We start from the raw sequence: 24,913 nt of genomic DNA on the forward strand, positions 1-24,913 counted from the left end.
GTGCGTCGGTGCGAAGACTACATGCACCAGAGGAGAGAAAATTAAAGAAGAAAGAGTCCAAAAGTCCAAAGGGAAGTGAGAAGCGCCAAAAACGCACTGGCGCAAACCAGCCGTTGGAGATGTCGTCCAGCAAGCCAGATCCGCTCGAAGAGGATGGAGACTTAAAACACGCGTGCTGTGGATTTGTATTGTCTCATATTTTATGACTGACTTCTAGGAGATTTCCCTCACCAGGGAGGAGGAGGTGTGGCACCTGGATGGATAGATGAAGGGAACTTGCGATCGCCACTTTACCTCGAATAACACGCACACGGGCTTCTTAAAGGCGAATAGTTTTGCAACATCCACGTGCGCTCAATGCTCCACTTAGAACACACCGGTACCGGCGGCACCTGCGGGACTCAGAAGACTTGAAAGCAGCCCCGGGTCGTGCGAGCCAGTGATGCCGGACACATTCACGCACATAAACAACCGGACAGAGCCGCGGCTGGAGCTCGAGCGCACGCTGGCCACGGAGGAGGGCGAGCGCCCCGCGTGGGTCATCGGAATCCTGGCCAGCGTGCTGATCTTCACCACGGTGGTGGACGTGCTGGGCAACCTGCTGGTGATCGTCGCGGTGTGCAGGAACCGCAAGCTGAGGAACTCCGGTAAGGATCTTCCACAAGGATGTTGCGTAATTGCTTCTCCGGGAGGTGATGTCGCTTCATTCTTTCTTTTTTTTTTTGGTTTTTTTTTTGGGGGGGGGCGACGACGACGACGATATTATTTTCATAATTAAAATGGTCTCAATTCATATTACAGACAGTAGTTTTAGACTGAGTCCAGCTTGGAGCCGTTTTGTCTTTGCGCGCGCGTTGTTTTGAACCCAAACACACTCACCTAATGTGAAGTGTATAAGAAAAGTTAGTGCAGTTCATTTTTGGCAACTAATCTCTTTAGTTCATTTATTGTTTTTAATGAAGACTTTGGAAATAAGTGTCTTATTACTCCTTAAAGCGCGCTACTTGACACTAGTTTTAGATATTATATGGATTGGATTTTGCCCCAGTAATAATAATAATAATAATACATCATAAGTGTCTATTTTTGGTTCAGGAGTACTCCATCTGAATTCATCATTTATTCTCCGGCACAATATCGACATTAAAAATTCAGTAAAATAAGATATCCCGATGTTATTTTGTGCTTTTGGTAATATAATATAAATGTATTCTCTTTTTTTTCCAACAGCAGCTATTTTTGTATCCAGATGACAACCAGGAATCTTTCTTATTCTAAATACACGACTTTATGTGCTTTATTTATTACTGAAAAGCGTCATATTGTGCATTTTTTAAGCTTTTTCAGGATAACAATTTCCAGTGTTAAGACCTGCTGGTGTAAATTCTTAAGATTATAATGTTAATTTTGTTCAAATTTACAGCACACTGGTGTCTCAGCTTAATGTTTTTTGAGTTCTGTATGCACATCACCATCTCCATTTATGATAAAAAAAATGACTTTCTGAGTTGCTGCATAATGATCAGAATGTTGGAGGTTCTAATCCAACCTGGCATTGTGTGAAATCTGTCTGTTTTTGGACACAAAGTCATATGAATCAAAACTGTAAGACTTGACCAGATAACTTTATCAGGGTGTTCAAATACCACTGAATTTGTGTGCACACTTCATGGGTGTCCAAGTAGGTTAAATTGGGTCAAGTGGACTTGTTTAGTTCCTTGAAGACATTTTGTGCTTCATCAATTTTTACGTTACAGTCGTGACAGACTCAACTATCATCCTGTTTTGGTTCACAATGTAAAGAAAGTCATTAAGGTTGCTAGTCTCCACTTAAGTTCTACAGGAGAGGTGACAATGATCTTAGCTGTGCCCATGGATAGGATCACAAGAAACTCGGCTTCTGCTCTTAAATTTTTTACCCTGATGGAGTTCAATCAAACAAGTATCTAGCTGTCCTCACAAGGAATACCCAGTTTAAAGATGTTTGAACAAGACTGAAGCTGTTAAGACTACGAACACCTGGAACTGACTGAGAAATTATGCTGATTTGGTGGACTGGGATGAAATATTTGAACAGCTAGAAAATTTCACCCCAATTTCAAAAGGCAAAGGCTATACGCCCAACCGTTGGACAGATAAGTCATACATTAAACATTACATGCCAACCATTGGACAGATAAATATAATGTCTTACCTTTTTTGGCCCCAACCGTGATCGTGTATTTGACATGTTTTGTGCATCTAAACTACATTTTTTACACCACTTTTTAAGGCTCTATTGTGGCGTATGTTTGACACATTTAACAGCGCCGTCTTTAATTACTGCAAAAACACCGCAATGGATCAAAACAGACAAACTTCATATGCATTTTGAACGGAAGCCTGTAACGATGACGAAACAGTTTGTGAACATGCGAAATATCCGCCTTTTTCCCCCCTGCGTTGAAACCGGAAGTGAGCTTACAAGCGCGCTCATTGGTCAGTTGTGGTTGGGCGTATATGCTCGCGAATTTACTTTATTGATCCAGCGGTTGGGCGTATAGCCACTCCGATTTCAAAATTGGTGTTGATGATGGCCATAACTACTTGTATGCCAAGTTGTTCAAGACTAACAATAGATGGATCAAGAAGTTACTGATGCTTCAAAATGCACCCCGATTTGCTTATTCAGGATGAAACACAAGGAACGGCACTCTGGGGAATAGTCCCATAAGTCTCTACATTATAGATGATAGAATCATAATTCATACTGGGAGTGAGGTGGTATCTCAGCCCCAGTTTAAAGAGGGTTTTGACATTTTAACAAATATGTCTTCCTTGATGCCTCTTTTAAATCAACCATGCTCCCTGTCTAAAATATGAACATTCTTATCTTCAAATATGTGGTTCTTTTTCCTTCAGATGCAAGTGGGTGTTAAAAATAACACTATACGTGTCAATTTCAAACTACTGCTTTTGCAGTGTACACTTCACATGCATGTTGTTGTGTTTCATGTTAAATATCCCCAAAGTTGCACAATTATTGAGTGTTTTCTTCGTTTTCAAAGTTTTTAATAAATTTGCAAAAAAAAAAAAAGAAAATACAAAAAACTGTTTTCATGTTGTCATTATGGGTGTTGTGAGTAGACTTTTGAGGGGAAATAAATGAATTTACTCCATTTTAAAATAAGAATGTAATATAAGAAAGCATGGAAAAAGTTTCTGTGTAGGCTCTCAGTTGTCCAGGTGGTTTCCATAGTAGAGAAGCTTGAATCTTCGACTGGACTGGGTTGCTTGACGCGAGGACGTTTCGCTTCAAATCACAGAAGAAGTTAAAATATTAGCCAGAGAGAAGAAATGGTTTGAGAGAGGGGTCAAGGAGGCATTCTTTGTGAAACGTTTGAAACCCAGCCTTAACCGGGGAGGGGGTCTGAGAACACGTTATCCCCTGTTTAAATGGGGGACTCAGGTCAAAGAAGTTTCAGTCTTTTCTTCATGGTAATGAGTCATTCACGTCATCAAGGGCAGCCATCAGAAAGGCATCCATCCCATCATTAGAGGGACAGCTGCCCTGTCATTAGGTGTGCTAACTACAGCACAATAGTGCTAATTAGAGCTATTGTTTAGTCACCTAGCCTATAGCAGTCTGCCTCTCAGTAGGAGGGGTCTGGTTAGGTTTAAAACATACAGCTTTTGTTGGCTTCTGTTTTATCCTCTCTACAAGAGTCAGACAGAAGTCAGACTTCCAGAGCAAGAATTTTAGATGAGGAAGATTCTGTGATTTGAAGCGAAACGTCCTCGGGTCAAGCAACCCAGTCCAGTCGAAGATTCAAGCCTCTCTACCATGGAAAAAGTGAAGCGCTTGTGAATACTTTTTGGATACAACATACGTAGGACTATGCCATACCCACTTAAAAAAAGATTTTTGTATAGCCACTTAAAATATGCAGACAAGTCTTCCACTTAAAATATATTATCAGAGCTGCCCCTCTCACAGTGGACACCAATTGCAGGAAAGGGCATCAAAAGAGCATCATAATAATTTGGCCTGGGTGATAATTATGACATCAGCCTCCATGATTATATACCTAATCTGGAAAGGGTGTACTTTCAACCAGACAGTCAATCATCTTCAGGTGCGGCACTGATATGGTTTGCATTGGTCGTTAAAATACATTATGTCTGATGTACTTTTGCACGTTGTTGATAGAATTAAAAAACACGGGCGTGTGAAGGACTGCACCTCTGCATTTTCTATTTGGCTTTCTCAGTTTACGCATACACACGTTACTTTGTGTGCTTCAAGTGTTTGACGATCACACTTATGACAGGTCATTTGATATTATCTTTAGCTGACTTCATCAGGGTTGCCAGCTTTGGGATCTTGGCTGGAGTGAGACTGCACCAAAATTTTTTTTGTCTCTCTAACCCTATTAAAAAAAAAAAAAACAGTCCTCCTTTACTCGTAAAATACTAATAGAAGGGAAAATGATTTGATTGATTTGATTTGAAACTATTGATTCTTTGCGAATGTCAGTATGTTGCCTGTTGATCTCAGAGTTCAACAATTAAAATAAATCATATGTCAATATACTGAATAAGTAAGCCCAATTACTTGGTCACTTTTCTTTAAATTACAGCTGTGCAGTACAATATTAATACTCGGTCGAGTACCTTGTCTGTGGTCATCCTCAGGTGAAGACCTGTGGGGCTTCGTCCTTCAAGTACACTGGAGTGAAACTATTTAATGGTCCGTCTTGTCAAATTAGAGTTTGTGAATTGAAGCCTCTTTTTAAAAACAGGTCAGACAGTTTTTATTCCAAAACTGGCTCAACAAGAGAACAATCAATTTATTTATATTGAGAAACAAATATAAAATATATATTTTATTTTATTAACTGTTAATGGATTTTGTGTATGTATGAATGTATTTTTGCCTGTGAGTATTTTGTTGGGCCACAATGGAAACAAGCTTTTATTTTTGTTTTGTGTTTTTCTGTTACCCCGTATTTTATGTATTTATTGTTTAGTTAATATATTTTTGTATTATTTTTTGCATGTTTAAATTCCATGCAAGTGCTATGTTAAAGATTGGCCAGTAGATGTCTCCAATTTAATTGCTTCAAACACTGAATCATTTCAACACAATTGCTTCATATTGATTTAGTGGTTCAAACCGCTTCAATTTCTCCATTGTTGTCAATAAAATACACCAGTAAACACGTTTTCAGAGCATGGCCAAAGACAGACTTACAATCATTAATACCTGATAACCAGGACATTAAATAACTATCATATGTCCTTTAAATGACCTACTTTGCAACTAGATGAAGTCTGTAGCCCATGTCTCAACACACAATTAGTCTGATGAGGCTCCGTCTGTACTTGCAAGGGACCCAAAGTTAGGCTTGTGATGGGCCTTACCTTGTTATCCCACACTTTTAATGCTGTCTCAGTGGTTGACTTAGAAAAATAAGCTCCGAAGCTTTGCTCGAACTCTCTCTAAAGTCTTCACAAGACAGCGACGTATCAGGTGACAGGTTTTTCAGTGAATCAGTGATCACAGAATACTGCAGTCAGAATGCTGTAAGCAGATGTTAACAGCTGTTTGGGTGCATATCTTAATCCTCTCTTTTCATTAAGAAACAATGTGCTGTGGTCTGGTGTGGTCTAATTTAGTCATCAGAAAATAAAGGGGAGATATTTTTATTTTGGCGTGACATTTCTTACTTGAGCGTGAGAGTGTGAGACTGATCCTAAAAGCGTGAGTCTCACGCCAGTGAGAGTTGGCAATCCAGACTTCATGGTCTCATTTGAGGTGTCTTTATCTGCAGAAGTGGATATACTTATAAAGAGTTCACTGTTAATATATTATGCTTCCTGTGGATAAGAATCAGAGCTGGGGGGGGGGGGGGGGGGGGGGGGAATGAATGCACAGATGCGCCCACCCTGAATTTGGAGCAAAGTGACATGGGGACTTCCTTGAATTGATTCCTGGCATTTTTCATTGAAATTTTAACTTTCAAAATGCAGATGTGAAAATGAAAATAGTCCACATTACACTATTGATTATCAGGAATAGTGGACAGAAATGTCTGGCCACAATTGCAGGACTCAACAACATAGCTTTGGTTCGCAAAGGCGTTTACTGAAGGATTCAGTGAGGTCCGGTACATGGCAAGGCAGTCCAAAACAAGCAAACAAATCAAAAACATCAGGCTTAAAGCATGGTCAATACAAACAGGCAGGTGGTCAAAAAACGACGTGGTAGCAGGACTAGGAGACATGAATACAAGCCTGGAAGCGAAGGCACAAGGCGCAACGATCTGGCGAAGGAGTAGTGCCACCAGTGGGACATAAATCCACCCAGGTGATGAGATGGAGATTAGAAACAGGTGTATGGAAAGATCCAGAAATGGGTGTGGCCAAAACCGAGTGCAACGCCCACCACCAAGCACCAAGAGACACAGACAAGAGAGATAGGGAAAGAAAAAGAGCAGGCAGGAAAAAACCCAGCACCGAGCACCTAAAGCACAGGTACAAATCATGACAGGACCCCCCCCTCTAAGGGCTGACCCCCGACGGCCAAGGGGAACCAGGGTGCTGAGCATGAAAGTCTGCAATAAGGTCCGGGTCCAGAATGAAACGGGAGGGGATCCAGGACCGTTCTTCAGGCTCATACCCCTCCCAGTCCACCAGGTACTGCACCCCCCTCCCACGCTGCCGAGACCCCAGGAGGCGCTGAACAGAGAAGACCGGCCCACCACCCACAAACCGGGCGGGAGGCGGGGGAACGGCAGGAGGGCACAAAGGGCTAGTGTAGATAAGCTTCACAAGGCTGACGTGGAAGCTGGGGTGCACCTTCATGGACCCGGGCAAAAGCAGACGGACCGAAACAGGGTTAATCACTTTAGCAATGGGGAATGGACCAACAAACCTGGGAGTGAGCTTCCTGGGGAGGCCACGGATGGACAGGTGGCGAGTGGAGAGCCAGACTTTCTGACCTGGGGTGTAGGCAGGTGCCGGAGACCTCTTTCTATTGGCTGTGGTCTTATAGGCCACAGACGAACGTGCAGAGCCCAACAAGCCCACTCCCAGGTTCGCCGGCAGCGAAGGATGAGGGACAGGGCAGAGGGCACCCGGGAGGTCAAGTCTGTGGGAGGAAACAAAGACGGCTGAAACCCATGTGACACATGAAATGGGGAGTAGCCTGTGGATGCAGATGGTAAGCAGTTATGCGCTAGCTCAATCCACACTAACTGTGAGGCCCAGGTGGCCGGATGCTGAGAAGCCAGGATACACAGGCCCTTTTCCAACTCTTGATTAACTCTTTCAGTTTGGCCATTGGCTTGTGGGTGGTGTCCTGAGGTTAGGCTGGAGGTGACCCCCAGCAGGCGACAGAACTCTTTCCAGAACTGACAGACAAATTGAGGCCCTCGATCCGAGACTATGTCCTGTGGGATACCATGCAGCCTAAAAACGTTATGGTAACGGTATGACAGTACAAAATTAAAACGGCTAAAGAAAATAGCCCAACGAGCCTGCCTGGAATTTAACCATTTAGCTGAGCGCAAATATTAAAAATTTTTGTGATCAGTCCATACCAAGAATGGCACTTGTGCCCCTCGAGCCAATGGCGCCACTCCTCCAAGGCCACTTTAACCGCCAGCAGTTCTCGGTCACCTATGCTATAATTTCATTCTGCAGGAGATCATTTTTTAGACAGAAAAGCGCACGGGTGTAATTTCTTGTCTGATGGGTCATATTGGGACAGGATCGCTCCAACACCTATGTCGGAAGCATCAACCTCAACCACGAACTGCCGGGCGGGGTCAGGAAGGAATAGTACGGGGGCTGCTGTAAAGCGATTCTTTAGGACCTGAAAGGCCTCATCACACTCAGGGGTCCAATTAAAAGCCCGGAGGGATGAGGTGACATTGTGCAGTGGTGTGGCTATGGAACTGAAATTACGGATAAATTTACGGTAAAAATTAGCGAATCAGAGAAATCTCTGGACCTCCTTTTGGGTCTTAGGGGTAGCCCAATCATGAACAGCTGCCACCTTCCCTGGATCCATCCGAATCTCCCCCTTTGAAATCACGAACCCTAAGAACGACACCGTGGATCTATGGAATTCACACTTTTCAGCTTTTACAAATAGGTGATTGCGTAATAGGGTTTCCAGAACTGAGCGAACATGCCGCACGTGAGTTTCTTCATCTGGAGAAAAAAATCAGAATATCGTCCAGATAAACAAATACAAACTTATTCAGATACTCGCGCAAGACATCATTAACCAAATTCTGAAACACTGCAGGTGTGTTAGTTAACCCGAAGGGCATGACAAGGTACTCATAATGGCCTGTGGGGGTATTGAATGCCGTTTTCCATTCATCCCCTTGCTTAATACGCACTAAATGGTATGCGTTACATAAGTCAAGCTTGGTAAAGATTGTGGCACCCTCTAGTAGTTCAAACGCAGTGGTGATGAGAGGCAGGGGATAGCAGTTCTTGACAGTAACAATATTTAAGGCCGCGATAGTCTATGCATGGACGGAGTGACTTGTCTTTCTTCTCCACGAAGAAGAACCCTGCCCCTGCGGGCGAAGACGAGGGTCGAATCAAACCTGCCTCTAATGATTCCTGGATATACTCATTCATGGTGATGCGTTCTGGGGCAGACAGAGAAAACAGTTTTCCTTGTGGAGGACTGGTACCGGGAAGTAGCTCAATGGCACAATCGTAAGGACGATGCGGAGGTAGTGATTTAGCTTTGGTTTTACTAAAACCTCTGCAAGGTCATGATAACACAACGGAACTCCAGTGAGATCGGAAGTAGATGTTACGACTGATTTAGTGGAACTGATTAGGCATCGACCTGCGCAGTCGGGTCCCCAGGAACTAATTTGTCCCGCAGACCAATTTAATTGAGGACAATGCCTCTTTAACCAGGGATGCCCCAAAATAGCCGAGTGAGTCATTTTATCAAACACGTGAAAACTTATCATCTCAGGGTGATTTTCTGCGATAATCAACCGGACTGACTCAGTACAATGAGTGATACGACCGAGCTCACGGCCGTCCACAGCATGCATCACCAGAGGATGAGGGAGACAGTTTAACTTAAGATGTAGGGACCTGGTGAAAGAAGATTGCATCAAATTAGCGTCTGAGCCAGAATCAATAAACACCGGCACCATACAGGATGAACGCTCTGAGACAAACCTGGCTGTGATTACGTTTTGAGGAGTTACTGAAGAAATGGAATACTGACTCACCCGCAGTACCGGTTGTGACCGCGCGAGGGCACCCCTGGATTGACACTCAGTGACCACATGTCCAGCCCGCCCACAGTAAAAACAAAGGCCCAGGTCTTTGCGTCGCTGCCGTTCCTTAGCAGTTAGCCGAGCACATTCCGATTGCGTGGGCTCTTCCGTAGAAGGACATCGAGGGCTGCAGCCAGGGGGAGGAGGGCCGGTGTGGCGAGCAGGAGTCATCGCGGTGCGCTGAGTCGGGAGGTGTATGTCGCGTTGAGACTGGTCCGCCAGCCGGCGGTCGGTGCGGATGGCGAGTGCGATGAGTTCGTCCAAATCTTCCGGAAGGTTAATGGCAACTAGTTTGTTCTGGATCTGGTCGGAGAGCCCGCAGAAAAACACATCCTGGAGCGCCGCGGAGTTCCATTCACTCTTTACTGCCAGGATGCGGAAGTCGATGGCGTAGGCAGTCCAAAACAAGCAAACAAATCAAAAACATCAGGGTTAAGGCGTGGTCAATACAAACAGGCAGGTGGTCGAAACACAACGTGGTAGCAGGACTAGGAGACATGAATACAAGGCTGGAAGCGAAGGCACAAGGCACAACGATCTGGCGAAGGAGTAGTGCCACCAGTGGGACATAAATCCACGCAGGTGATGAGATGCAGATTAGAAACAGGTATATGGAAAGATCCAGAAATGGGTGTGGCCAAAACCGAGTGCAACGCCCACCACCAGGCACCAAGAGACACAGACAAGAGAGATAGGGAAAGAAAAAGAGCAGGCAGGAAAAAACCCAGCACTGAGCACCTAAAGCACAGGTACAAATCATGACATTGATTACATAAGACAATTATTAAAGAGGTCATATTGTGCAAATAATTTTTTCTTGCCTTTTAGTTTCATGTGTTTGAGTTTTCATGTTAAACATCCTCAAAGTCTCACAATTCTATTCACAGAAATTCTCCTTATACAAGTAAATATAAATTTAATGTGACACATGATGTTTTAGACTTCTGTGATATATGTGTTGTGTTGATTAGATGGTTGACTTCTCAAGCGTTAAGCCATATTCTTCTGGTCACTAAGCAGGGAGTAGCTGGAAGTGAATTCTATTAAGAATAATCCCTGCAAGCACCTTCTCTGGCACAGAGAGCAGTGTGATACTTCTACAGTTGTTACAGTCCACATGATCACCCTTTCATTTCCAGATTGGGACAACAAGTCCATTCTTCCAGTCTGTAGGGATGATTTCTGTCTCACAGATTGAAACAAAGATTATTTGCAATGCCAGGAGAACAGCATCTCCACCTGCCTGGAGGAGTTCACCTCCAGTGACGGAGATCAGTATAGTGTACCCACTAAAATAATGTACAAATAATGAATGTTTATGAGTGCAATGGTACGAATATTTCATGAGGTGAAAGCTAGAACATACCAGTCAACGAGGTGAAAAATTACATCAGCTTTTCACACAAACCTCATCCTCTTAACAGCTCTTCATGCCTCCAGACGGCTTATGGCATAGTGGATTTGTTTTGTGTGTGTGTGTTAGAAAAATTAGCACCGTCAAAAAGCTCGTTCAAATCGTCGTCCATCAGCAAAACAAACCCTGCCATGTTTAGTGCAACACTGCACCCACCAGTGTGTGCATGGGCGGGGTTTGCAGCGTGCAATGGTGCAAAACGTATAGAACCAAACTGCATAGTAAATGGAACAAATAATCCATGTCACATGATTTACAAAGCACCAATCAAATGACAAGGATCCACTCAGCGTGTCAGAACTCATGGTGGCTTGGCACAGGAATCATTAGGAGACACATGCAGACTCACAGGCAAGGTTGGTTGAGATGAATAAAAGGCTTTATCTAGAAACCAGGCATTGGATTCGGTACACAAGTAGTCAGACATGGAGGCAGAGGTATCAGATGGATCCCATGGGATAAAAAAGCTTTTCAACCTACCAGCCCTGCTTCTCAAGCCCAGGCACCTAAGTGGCTCTACTCTACTTTTTCTACTCTTCTATTTTACTCTTCCTTTTTAGATATTTAAATATACCTTAGTCAAGGTTGGGTAGGATTACTTTGAAATGTAATCCAAAAGTAATCAGATTACAAGTAATCCAAATGTATGTACATACATACATGTAATCCACATGTATTCTTTCAAAGTAATCCTACCCAACCTTGACCTTAGTATACTAGCATAGTTCCACCTTAGAACTGGAATATAATATATAAGATATACCTTACTGAATTTTCATGGAGGCAGAGGTATCAGACATGGTACAGGCTGGGACATGGTCCATAAACCAGGCAGGGTTCTTTCACATGGCGTCGAGGAATAAAGCAGGCAAAACAGAGGCAGAGTCAAAAAACAGGCAGAGTTCAGGATACGGCAAGGCGGAGGTTGGAGCAAACAAGCAAGGTCAGTAACTGCAGAGCAAACAGGACGTAAATGAAAGGCAAGAAAGCGAACAAAGTCAACAATCGGGCAGTGAGCTGTGGAACTGTGAGGTCTTAAATGAGGGGCAGACTAATCAAGGTGTAATGAGGTCCGTGTGTTGGCCTCCCTTCATTGGCTTCCTGTTAATGCTAGAATAGAATTTAAAATTCTTCTTCTTACTTATAAGGTTTGAATAATCAGGTCCCATCTTATCTTAGGGACCTCGTAGTACCATATTACCCCATTAGAGCGCTTCGCTCTCAGACTGCGGGCTTACTTGTAGTTCCTAGGGTTTGTAAGAGTAGAATGGGAGGCAGAGCCTTCAGCTTTCAGGCTCCTCTCCTGTGGAACCAGCTCCCAATTCAGATCAGGGAGACAGATACCCTCTCTACTTTTAAGATTAGGCTTAAAACTTTCCTTTTCGCTAAGGCTTATAGTTAGGGCTGGATCGGGTGACCCTGGACCATCCCTTGGTTATGTTGCTTTAGACGTAGACTGTGGGAGGGTTCCCATGATGCACTGTTTCTTTCTCTTTTTGCTCCGTATGCATCACTCTGCATTTAATCATTAGTGATCGATCTCTTTTTCCTGGTTCTTTCCCTCAGCCCCAACCAGTCTCAGCAGAAGACTGCCCCTCCCTGAGCCTGGTTCTGCTGGAGGTTTCTTCCTGTTAAAAGGGAGTTTTTCCTTCCCACTGTGGCCAAGTGCTTGCTCATAGGGGGTCGTTTTGACCGTTGGGGTTTTTCATAATTATTGTATGGCCTTGCCTTGCAATGTGGAGCGCCTTGGGGCAAACCTGCACACACATAACATGCTTCTTACTGTAGATGCTGTTAGAAGGAAAAGAAACTATTCTCTATGGAATTCCCCTGAAATAAATGTTTTCTTCATTAAAATGAGCTGTAATTTTGCAACAAGTTACAAAAATAAAGCTACATTATAATGCTCGTATTTCAGTAGAAACTAAATTTTGTCAGTTTTGTGAAATTTGAAAGGCCATACAGCTTTAAAGATAACACAGTATCCGGTTTGTCCTTGTCACTGCAGCAGGGGAAAAAGCTGAAAAATTTGCACTTTTTATGGCGCGCGCCATCGTGGTGCAAATGTGCAACATTCACACAGCCAGCAGTGGCACTATTTTCCATCATCACCTCTTTGAAAACAGCGAAACGTGATTTACCATCTGCCATTTAGCGCTAAGGTGTGAATGCAGTGTTAGACTGTGTGCCCCTAGATCATCAAGATAGGATCCTAAGTTTTATTGTTGTTATTATTATTATTATTCATCTTCTACCGCTTAGTCCAATTAAGGGTTGCGGGGGGCTGGAGCCTATCCCAGCAGTCATAGAGCGTGAGGCGGGGTACACCCAGGACAGGTGGCTATAATCAGTTGGCTAAAATTAAATATTAGTTAAGATGACCAGTATATTAATACATTGACATTTGAAACAAGAGGCCAAATGACTATGGTGATATACAGGAATATGCAATTCAGTAGATTACATTAGATTATATTAGATGAGATAGTACTTTATTAATCACTTGGGAAGACTCCCTCAGGGAAATTGAGGTTCCAGCAGCATTGTATAACAGCACACAGGGTAAGAAGCACACAGAGTATCAAAAGTGAAAGTAAAAAACAATTTGCAAATATTAATATAAAAACAGAAATATAAATACCAGACATACTGATCAATACTGCTTTACTGGCTACTACTGTTCCTCTCCTTCCCATCATCTGTCTTCCTGTTACTTATCCTCCCCCTGAGTGAGGAGTTGTACAGTCTGATGGACTGAGGGACAAAGGAGTTTTTTCAGTCTGTTGGTCCTGCACTTGTGAAGGAGCAGTCTGTGGCTGAAGAGGTTCCTCTGGTTGCTGATGACGGTGTGCAGAGGGTGACTGGCATTGTCCATAATGTCCAGCAGTTTGTCCAGTGTTCTCTTCTCTGCCACCATTATCAGAGAGTCCAGCTTCATGCCAACAATGGAGCCAGCCCGCCTGATCAGTTCGTCTAGCCTGGATGTGTCCTTCTTGGGTGTATTCCCCCCCCCCCACCAGCACACTACAGTGTTAAAGAAGATGCCGGCAACTATGGACTGGTAGAACATCCACAGGAGTTTCCTGCAGATGTAAAACGTCTGCAACTTCCTCAGGAGGTACAGTTTGCTCTGTACCTTCCAGTACAGGTGGTTGGTGTGGGTTGTTCAATTAGTCTTCATTCTAAATTGTTATGGCAGTAATTTAAAACTGAAGGAAGGAATGCATTTACATTGCCACTTGCAAGATCCATCTTCAAATTGTACGACCAAATGTGTGCTATTAAAAAAAGAGTGTAAAAACTTCGTATAGAATCATGTAATTGGGTAATATTTAAAATATTTTAAGATTTTTATTGTAAATTTAAAATTTTCATGAAGATAAGCACTTGAGTTAAACTATGCTCCTCACTGAGCAGAAGAGTGTGTTTCTGTTGTTTTGCTGGACCATGGAACTGCTGAAACAAGGCCACCCACACCTCATTCTCCTGGCACACCATGAGGTGCACCAGGAAAGCTAAATCAACATGTGGCTCTATACTAGATCTGCTATGGTGACGCCAGAGGTGGGACAAAGTCACCATCTGGTTCATTCTTTGGTTATCATTTATTCTGTAGTTGGTTATTGTATTCTTTCACTCTTGGTCCCTTAAGTTACTTTAGTAGCAGGAGGTGGTAAAATCACAAGTCAGAATGTCAATACATCCACTTAGGAAATGATTCAGAATATTAATATCAGCATTTTGGCATCAAAATTAACCCTATATCTTGAAAATAACCACCCACCCCTTGAATGTATCAAAGTATGGTCTATTTTCAATTATTTAGCTATTTCGCTCTGTGTAAAGTTTGTCCATGCTGTTATTCACACAGTAACACTGTGTGAATAACAGAACTTAGGAGGAGGCCATGCTCTTCAAAAACTTTAAAAACATAAACCATTGTCAAAGGTTTTATTTCAGTCACACTGTGTGAATAACAGAATTTAGGAGGAGGCCATGCTCTTCAAAAACTTTAAAAACATAAACCATTGTCAAAGGTTTTATCAAATTCTTTAGCCTGAGATCTTGTTTTTGGCTTGGCCATGACACTTGATTTACTACAACTTGCCATGCTGTGACTTGAAATTACATGTGTAATTGCATGATCACTGTAATAATATCAGTACTTATGTAGCTTTTGTGACTTCTCTAAAACAACTACTACCAAGTCAGGAGCATTATATATCATAAACTTGAATGTTGTGTTCAGTGCAGGGTTCATCAAAACTAATCATGAAGTCAAAACAATTACATTCTAATATTTCAAAAGATGTTAAAATTACAGCATATATTGCAGTTTTCTTTTTTCATGGGGTGTTTTTTTTTTTTATCATGGTAGACACCCACTTCCTATATGAAATATCTCCCAAATTACACAATGCACAATCTCTGAAGTGGATGTAGGCATATTTGAAAATATATATATACGAGGTCTATTAGAAAAGTATCCGACCTTATTATTTTTTTCAAAAACCATATGGATTTGAATCACGTGTGATTACATCAGACATGCTTGAACCCTTGTGGGCATGTGAGAGTTTTTTCACGCCTGTCGGTTACATCATTCGCCTGTGGGCAGTCTTTGAGTGAGGAGTCGCCCACCCTCTCGTCGTTTTTTCATTGTTTAGGAATGGCTCAGAGACTGTTGCTTTGTTTAATCAAAAGTTTTCAAAACTGTAAGGCACAACTGAGTGGACACCATTCGATAAATTTAGCTGGTTTTTGGTAAAAATTTTAACGGCTGATGAGAGATTTTGGTCTGGTAGTGTCGCCGTAAGGATGGCCCACGGCACCTGACGGCGATCTGCGGTTCGAGGTGACAGCGTCTCGCCGTTTCAAGTTGAAAACTTCCACATTTCAGGCTCTGTTGACCCAGTAAGTCGTCAGAGAACAGAGAACTTTCAGAAGAAGTCGGCATGAGGAGTTTATTCGGACATTCCATTGTTAACGGACATTTTGTAATGAAAGAACGTGCGGGCAGAGTTGCATGTCGGGCCGGACCCGACCGCGGGGGGTGGTGACAGGAAAAACACCTCCGTTGGAAACCTTAACGGACAAGTTGGAACATGCCCAAGCTGTTAAACAATTTCTCAGTTACTCACTTGTTGAAAGCCATCAAAAGCCGCCTGAATTTTACAAATGGTTTTCAACACGGAGGTGTTTTTCCTGTCGCGGCGCACACAGATTTGCTGAATCGTCACGGAAATGACTCGGCGAATTTGCGCGCACGTCTTTCATTAAAAAATGTCCTTAAACAGTGGAATGTCCGCATAAAGTCCTCATGCCGGCCTCTTCTGAATCTTCTCTGTTCTCTCACGACGTCCTGGGTGAATTAAGCCTTAAATTAGGATGTTTTCAGGTTGAAACAGGCCGACGACGGCGCCTGGAAACGCTGCACGATGTCCCGCTCCGTGGGAAGTCCTTACACCGACAGAAACACCTCATAATCTCTCATCAGCCGTTAAACTTTTCACCGAAAACCAGCTTAATTTCTCGAATAGTGTCCACTCGGATATTCCTCACAGGTCCAGAAAAAATTTTGATAAAGCAACGCACGCCATCTTGAGCAGCGTGTGAAACAAAGGAATTCAGCCGAGAGGGCGGGACCACATCTCACTCAAGGCCTGCCCACAGGGAAATGACGTCACCGACACGCGTGAAAAAACTCATGGATGCGCACGAGGGTTCAAGCATGATTGGTGTAATCGCACGTCATTCAAATCCATATAGTTAAAAAAAAATAAAAGGGTCAGTTTATTATCTAATAGACTTCGTATTTTCTACCATTACCACCTCCTGCTAACTTTAGTGTTAGTTTAGTTCTGGTTATCACATTTATGGTATTATGCTTTAGTCACAGGTTTTTGTTATTATTTGTCTTCAGTGTTGCTTATCAGATTATGTTCTATTTGTCATTTATTGCATTCTCTGTTTATCAGTTATCTTGTTGCACTATTCTGTCGTCACCGGTTTTGTTTATTTTCTGTTTAACCAATAGTTCTTGCTTTGCACCACTTTACATTTACATTCATTTTGTTTTGTGCTTGATTCCTGGGAAAACCATATAAATATGTATTGGAGTTATTATTATTAACCACATAGAACATATGATGCCAAGTGGTTAATGCACTCAGTTTCAGTGTGGAAGGTCCCTGGTTCAAATCCCACCCCTGCCACATTTCTCCATGTAATGTGGAGTTGCGTCAGGAAGGGTATCCGGCGTAAAACTTGTGCCAATTCAACATGCAGATCCACCTTGGATTTGCTGTGGTGACCCCGAGTACAAAACAAGGGAGCAGCTGAAGGGACATACCTTATAGAACATATGATATATAAAAGCTGCACTGAAGTTACAGGACCTCGCAAACTATGAAAAAAAAGTGAGTTATATTCTGGAAAATATGGCACGATATTGTCTTGTAGCTATTGTTGTTGTTTGTTTGTGGCCCTGTGACAGACTGACATCCAGGGTGTACCACGTATCACGCCCTATGTCTGTTGGGATAGGCTTGAGACCCCCCCCCATCATGGCCCTTAATTAGAGTAAGCAGGTATAGAAAACTGACAGATGGATGGATGTTGTTTGTTTTTGAACAGAATTATTCTGGCAACTGCAGCTGCTATTTTTGAGTGCATATTTGCAGTTAGAATTGACAACAGTCCAAGGTGTGGCACATGTCCACATTCAAAATAAATATTTGTAAAGTTCAGGAGTTGCAGCTCACGTGGGTGGGGGTGGCAGAATACAGGATATATGTGAATGTTTGTGCAAACATCTTTGGTCTGGTGGTATGATTGCAATCTTAAACCAAATTATTTTTTTAAAATTTATTTTATTTTGGTACTCTGGCAAAATCATTTCTTTTGGGATAAATAAAGTTGATCTTATCTTAAGGAGTGGTAGTGGTGGCAGGCGGCGGTGGGGGGGGGGGGGGGGGTCCTTTGTGCAGACCTTGGTTTGGACTTTCTGGTGTGAAGATGCCTGAGGGTAAAACTAAACTAAAGATTACATTACCACTTGCAAGATCCATCTTCAAATTGCAGGATCAAATGTGTGCTGTTTAAAAAAGTGTTAAAACTTCATATAGAATGATGTAATTTGGTAATATTTAAAATATTTTAAGGTTTTCATTGTAAATTTAAAATTTTCATGAAGATAAGCATTTAAATTAAACTATGCTCCTCACTGAGCAGAAGAATGTGTTAACAGAACTCTTGAAACAAGGCCACCCATACCCCATTCTCCTGGCACACCATGAGTTGCATCAGGAAAGCTAAATCAACATGCGGATCTATACTGGATCTGCTGTGGTGACACCAGAGGTGGGAAAAAGTCACCATCAAGTCACTCTCAAATTATGAATCAGCAAGTCCCAAGTCAAGTCTCAAGTCATAATGACCACCAGTTGTTTGCAAGGTGACTTGAGACTTGACTTGAGACTTGCAGATTGATGACTTGAGAATGACTTGACAGTGACTTCGTTCCACCTCTAGTGATGCAGTACAAAATGGTAGAAGCTGAACCTCATACAACAGGATTCAGTGTACAATATCCAACAACTTCATGCAGAAGTCATTAGTTTAAAAGCAGCACAATCAAGTTTATTATGCAGACAAAAATCAGATAGATTTAGTGGTTGAAAACATAAATGAAAACAGTTTTTTATTTATTCCTGGAAACGTTATAGGATTTTCTAGAAATATATTCATATTTTCCTGAGTACAAGTGTAACATGGGTGACAAATCCTGTCATTTTTATTTTGCATCTTTCCCATATTACCTGTACCTTACATGGTTGCTCTTACGTAACTACATCACACGGTCATGTGACCTAGCGCGGCCAATTGTGTTGGCATAAGATACAGAAGTGACTTGCTTCTGTTAGGAGCGTGAGGAGTGTGTGCATTGCGGGTAGACTGGAGGAGCCTTCTATCGGTGCTGTTGATCTGAAACAACTGGGCGTAGAATGTTGATAATCTATGGAATCGGCCAGGTTTGATGGCGAGCTAAACGAGCCTAAACAACTATCTGGGACTTCCAGAAGATCTCCCTGAACTCAGGTGAACTGAATCTCCTGCCTTGGTCTGGTAGGAGGCGCCATTGTGCAGCCGCCTTTTCCTTCTCTTTGTTTGCCCCTCCGCAGCTCTTAATCACGGCCCAAATATATACAACTTTATTGAACTAAAAACTCTGTCCAGTATTTGGACCATTTCTTCTTCTGGTTCGTGTGGGGCCGTTGAACTGTGGTGGCCTCGGGCAAAATTGAAATACACCGACTGGAACTTGCAATCGCAAAATTTTGTTGTTGAATTGTTACATTTGGACTGTGAACTGTTGAATTGTGATTACTTGTGACTTACTATTTTATGGTGTTTATTGAATGGCCATTCGCATATGTGTTGTATGTTAAATTGTTTGTCTTTCACAATATAGGGTACCGCTCACACCAAAATATAATTCGTGGTTCAGTTTTTTTATTCTCCTCTCCTAGAGCTGTTCTTAGTTCTTCTGATCTAGACTATCAATTACATTTATTAGTACTGAAACTGCACTATTTCTGAGTAACACCTCTGGGTTACACAAGCCACGCCATTTTCTGTATTATCAACTGTTCTATTTTGGATTTTTGAGCATATTTGTATTGTACTTTTATGAACATTTACATACATTTTGTTTTGTGCTTGATTCCTGGGAAACCCATATGAATATGTATTGTCATGCTTGGCCCCAGGTCAGGGTTTAGGTCTTAATTCTTTGCGTTATTTCCTCTTGGTTTTCTGGTTTTACTTTTCATACATTTTTACTTTTGTCATCTAAATCTCAATTTGGTGCTGTTTATTGGTTTTCTTTGTGTTACAGTTTCATCACTGGTTCATTCTTTGGTTATCATTTATTCTGTAGTTGGTTATTGTATTCTTCCACTCTTGGTCCCTTACGTTATGTTAGTCTTAGTTTAGTTGTGGTTATCACATTTATGTATATGCTTTACTCAACAAAAATATAAATGCAACACTTTTGGTTTTGCTCCCATTTTGTATGAGATGAACTCAAAGATCTAAAACTTTTTCCACATACACAATATCACCATTTCCCTCAAATATTGTTCACAAACCAATCTAAATCTGTGATAGTGAGCACTTCTCCGCTGCTGAGATAATCCATCCCACCTCACAGGTGTGCTATATCAAGATGCTGATTAGACACCATGATTAGTGCACAGGTGTGCCTTAGACTGCCCACAATAAAAGGCCACTCTGAAAGGTGCAGTTTTGTTTTATTGGGGGGGGATACCAGTCAGTATATGGTGTGACCACCATTTGCTTCATGCAGTGCAACACATTTCCTTTGCATAGAGTTGATCAGGTTGTCAATTGTGGCCTGTGGAATGTTGGTCCACTCCTCTTCAATGGCTGTGCGAAGTTGCTGGATATTGGCAGGAACTGGTACACGCTGTCGTATATGCCGGTCCAGAGCATCCCAAACATGCTCAATGGGTGACATGTCCGGTGAGTATGCCGGCCATGCAAGAACTGGGACATTTTCAGCTTCCAAGAATTGTGTACAGATCCTTGCAACATGGGGCCGTGCATTATCCTGCTGCAACATGAGGTGATGTTCTTGGATTGGCACAACAATGGGCCTCAAGATCTCGTCACGGTATCTCTGTGCATTCAAAATGCCATCAATAAAATGCACCTGCGTTCTTTGTCCATAACAGATGCCTGCCCATACCATAACCCCACCGCCACCATGGGCCACTCGATCCACAACATTGATATCAGAAAACCGCTCACCCACACGACGCCACACACGCTGTCTGCCATCTGCCCTGAACAGTGTGAACCGGGATTCATCCGTGAAGAGAACACCTCTCCAACGTGCCAAAATGCCAGTGAATGTGAGCATTTGCCCACTCAAGTCGGTTACGACGACGAACTGGAGTCAGGTCGAGACCCCGATGAGGACGACGAGCATGCAGATGAGCTTCCCTGAGACGGTTTCTGACAGTTTGTGCAGAAATTCTTTGGTTATGCAAACCGATTGTTTCAGCAGCTGTCCGAGTGGCTGGTCTCAGATGATCTTGGAGGTGAACATGCTGGATGTGGAGGTCCTGGGCTGGTGTGGTTACGCGTGGTCTGCGGTTGTGAGGCTGGTTGGATGTACTGCTAAATTCTCTGAAACGCCTTTGGAGATGGCTTATGGTAGAGAAATGAACATTCAATACACGAGCAACAGCTCTGGTTGACATTCCTGCTGTCAGCATGCCAATTGCACGCTCCCTCAAATCTTGCGACATCTGTGGCATTGTGCTGTGTGATAAAACTGCACCTTTCAGAGTGGCCTTTTATTGTGGGCAGTCTAAGGCACACCTGTGCACTAATCATGGTGTCTAATCAGCATCTTGATATGGCACACCTGTGAGGTGGGATGGATTATCTCAGAAAAGGAGAAGTGCTCACTATCACAGATTTCGACTGGTTTGTGAACAATATTTGAGGGAAATGGTGATATTGTGTATGTGGAAAAAGTTTTAGATCTTTGAGTTCATCTCATACAAAATGGGAGCAAAACCAAAAGTGTTGCGTTTATATTTTTGTTGAGTGTATTTATCTTCAGTGTTGTTTTTCAGATTATGTTCTATCATTTATTGCATTCTCGGTTTATCAGTTATCTTGTTGCACTATTCTGTCGTCACCGGTTTTGTTTATTTTCTGTTTAACCAATAGTTCGTTTTGGCCATCATCATTTATTGTATTCACTTGTGTCTCAGCCAGTATCTGTCCCGTCCTCTGTTCTTTCCCATTTTTTTGACTAGTCACATTATTTTTTAGTTTTGCCCCTCTTGTTTTGCTCACGCATTATTGTTTGTCTGGAACACATCACGTTATGCACAGTTAGTTTTCATCAGACTCCTTCTGTATTCCTCCTTACCTCACTTTCTCTGACATCCTCCTGAGCCATGTGGCTTTAGGGTTCATCTCCGCGAACATCGTCTGGACTGGCGCACAGCTACTGATGGACCCGGCAGCAGTGCTTAGTGGCATTAAAAACAGTAGGTCTCCACTTTACAGGAGAGAAAACTGCTGGCTACTGACGTCTTTACGATTTGAGGTTGCAGTAGTTTCAGCTTGTCTCATACCTTGAGCTGTTAGAGATGCTGTAACAGCATGCTCCCTCTCCAGTGCCCCGGCTCAGATCTCTTCAAAGATCAAAGGTATTCAGAATCAAACATGCTGCATATTTCTTGACTTTGTTGCATGTTTTGCATGTGAAAACACTCTGAACAATCTGCTTCTGAAACGGGCACAAGCAATTCATCACTGGCTGCAGATTTTTAAAGTTTGATTCAAGAAATAATTTTAAGATATGCAGAATGTCCCATAGGAGGCAGACGTTCTGTGCTGACTGGTTATTTTGGCAATAATTAGAGTAAGAAACATACATTTATTTGCATAATGTTTAAATCACCAGCTACTGTATTTTGCATCCAGCAGGATGGAGCAAGGAATCAATCTTCAATACAAATACATTTGTAAAAATCAAAATAATGCACATTTGTGGTCAGAGGTTTGCACAGTCTCATCACAGACATAGTTGTCATGGCAATTACAAGGCTTTTAAATTATTTGTCCGTCTATGTGTGGCCCTGTGATAGACTGGTGTCCTGTGGGTGTAACCTGCCTGTGCCCCATCACTGCTAGAATAGGCCCCAGCCCCCCACACTGTGACCCTTGTCATAGAGGAAAGAAATGAATAATAATGAATTATTAAATCAACAAAGGGCCAAAATTATACCAACAGTGTCAAAAATATACAGACAGCATACCAAAAATTTGGTTGAATGTTGCTTAGGGTACCATCTCACTGGGCTGTGACTGTTGGAGAGCAGTTGGAGACATGATTAGAGACCAAACATGCAAATGAGTGACAGTTTTGCAGATGGTATCTCATTGAAGGGGGTAATTTTGTCCAGAGCATCATGCTGCTACTGCCGTGCTTACAGTGATGTTGGGGTTGAAGGTCTCACCTTTAACCCTCCAAACATACCTCTGGTCAACCAACTCAAACTATGTCTCATTTGATCATAAAACCTTCTTCCAGAAGGATTTTGTTCTCTTGTCCAAGAGGTCAGCTACAAACCTTTGTTGAGCTTGGTGTTGGATTTAGACCACGAGTTTCTTTTTTTAACAGAAGCCTCTCTGATGGCTTGACTAATTGGCCAGTTCATAGAAAGCCTTACCTTGAGGGTTCCCAGGTGGGTCCTGACCAGAGGTGGGATGAAGTCACCATCAAGTCACTCTCAGGTCGTGAATCAGCAAGTCCCAAATCAAGTCTCAAGTCATAATGATCACCAATTGTTTGCAAGCTGACTTGAGACTTGACTTGGTACTTGCAGATTGATTACTTGAGAATGACTTGACAGTGACTTTGTCCCAACTCTGGTCCTGACCATCTGATTCAGCTTCTTCATTGCTGAAGGTACCAGTTAGGTCTTCTTTCAGAACCTAGTGAAGTGGCTACACCTCCCACTAACTTTACTGAGGTACAGTTGTTTGACATGATCATCCTTTAATCTGCAGTTCTTTCAAAATGCCTGCAAGAGGCATTCCTGACTTGGAAAATCTACAATCTGCTTTCATAACAGATATTTTGGAATGTTCAGCACAGCTGAGTCAATAAACTGAGTGTATGTATATTTTGAATGAATAAATTTAACCTTGTGTCATATAAAATCCTCTGAAATAAGTAAAAATTATGTGCCAAATTCTTGGTGCCCCCCCTGCTCCCCAGCCATTACAGATGTTCATGGTACAGCCATTCTGCCCAGAAAAAGAACAGTTCATTTTTTTATATGAACAACAAATGAGCAAGCAAACAAACAAACAAACAAATCAAATCAAATAAATAAATTACAGTAAAAATTAAACAAAAAAGCTCTAAAATTGGCTTTCATGCCTATGTTGAGTGCAGAAAAATGTCAGACCAAAACTTTAACTGCATCCAATTAGTTTTGAGCATGATGAATCTTGTATCTATCGTCTTCAGAAAATATGATTTATTTTTTCTCCCCCAGGCTGACAGACAGTAATCACTGAAGTATTACAATGCAACCTTGTCTTTTGGGGGGGGGGGGAGAGTCCCATAATCTGAACTCTGGCAGGGTTTTTTTTTTTTTTTTTACTGTGGTTGTGATAAGGTTTGGCTTATTCAGAGCTTTGTATCACCTTAGTCCAAGGTTATCTTTTTATTTGGTAGCTGTTCAGTTTGTAATTTAAAGGTTAAACAGGTGTAAAACTTAGAAATCATGAGCAATATTTACAATAAAGTGCAATTTAATTTGCCTAGCACAGAGGACATTTGTAAAACATTGTATTTACTGAATAAATCACAGATGCAGAGACATAAAGTAATTGTATGCAAAGAGTTCACGTCCAGACTGAGGAGTCTGAGTGTTATTATATTCTAATGGAAAGGACACATCAGCATCATACCAGTGTCGACACCCATGGGCTTAAGAGGGCTCTATTATTTTGTCGGTTGTGCATTGCCAATCTTGTCAACAATGCTTACTGTCAGAAAAAAATCACAGTGGAAATACCCCCCCCCCCCCATGCATGGAGAACAGGACACATGGAATGTACCTGGGAGTTTGCATACCCAAACCATGAGGCTGGAATGCTAACCACTGTGCAGACCACAAAATAACTGAAAAAGGACTTAAAATAACTGAAAAGCTACAGCATACCTGAAAATAAAGCTTCATATAAATATATATATATATCAATCAATCAATCAATTTTTTTTATATAGCGCCAAATCACAACAAACAGTTGCCCCAAGGCGCTTTATATTGTAAGGCAAGGCCATACAATAATTATGTAAAACCCCAACGGTCAAAACGACCCCCTGTGAGCAAGCACTTGGCTACAGTGGGAAGGAAAAACTCCCTTTTAACAGGAAGAAACCTCCAGCAGAACCAGGCTCAGGGCGGGGCAGTCTTCTGCTGGGACTGGTTGGGGCTGAGGGAGAGAACCAGGAAAAAGACATGCTGTGGAGGGGAGCAGAGATCGATCACTAATGATTAAATGCAGAGTGGTGCATACAGAGCAAAAAGAGAAAAGAAACAGTGCATCATGGGAACCCCCCAGCAGT

General features: G+C 42.3%; 1 protein-coding gene across 1 annotated transcript in view; it reads left to right on the forward strand.

Moving 5' to 3' along the window:
* The first annotated feature begins 286 nt into the window (after nucleotides 1-286).
* The window catches only part of mtnr1bb (melatonin receptor 1Bb), a 223,647-nt gene continuing 199,020 nt past the window's right edge, over nucleotides 287-24,913 (forward strand). Inside the window, exon 1 of the mRNA XM_034178331.1 lies at nucleotides 287-647. Within this exon, the coding sequence (XP_034034222.1) occupies nucleotides 443-647 (205 nt within the window). The 5' untranslated portion in view covers nucleotides 287-442. The remainder of the gene's footprint in view (nucleotides 648-24,913) is intronic.

This window comes from Thalassophryne amazonica, chromosome 9 (assembly GCF_902500255.1).
Source record: "Thalassophryne amazonica chromosome 9, fThaAma1.1, whole genome shotgun sequence".
NCBI classification, from domain to species: domain Eukaryota; kingdom Metazoa; phylum Chordata; class Actinopteri; order Batrachoidiformes; family Batrachoididae; genus Thalassophryne; species Thalassophryne amazonica.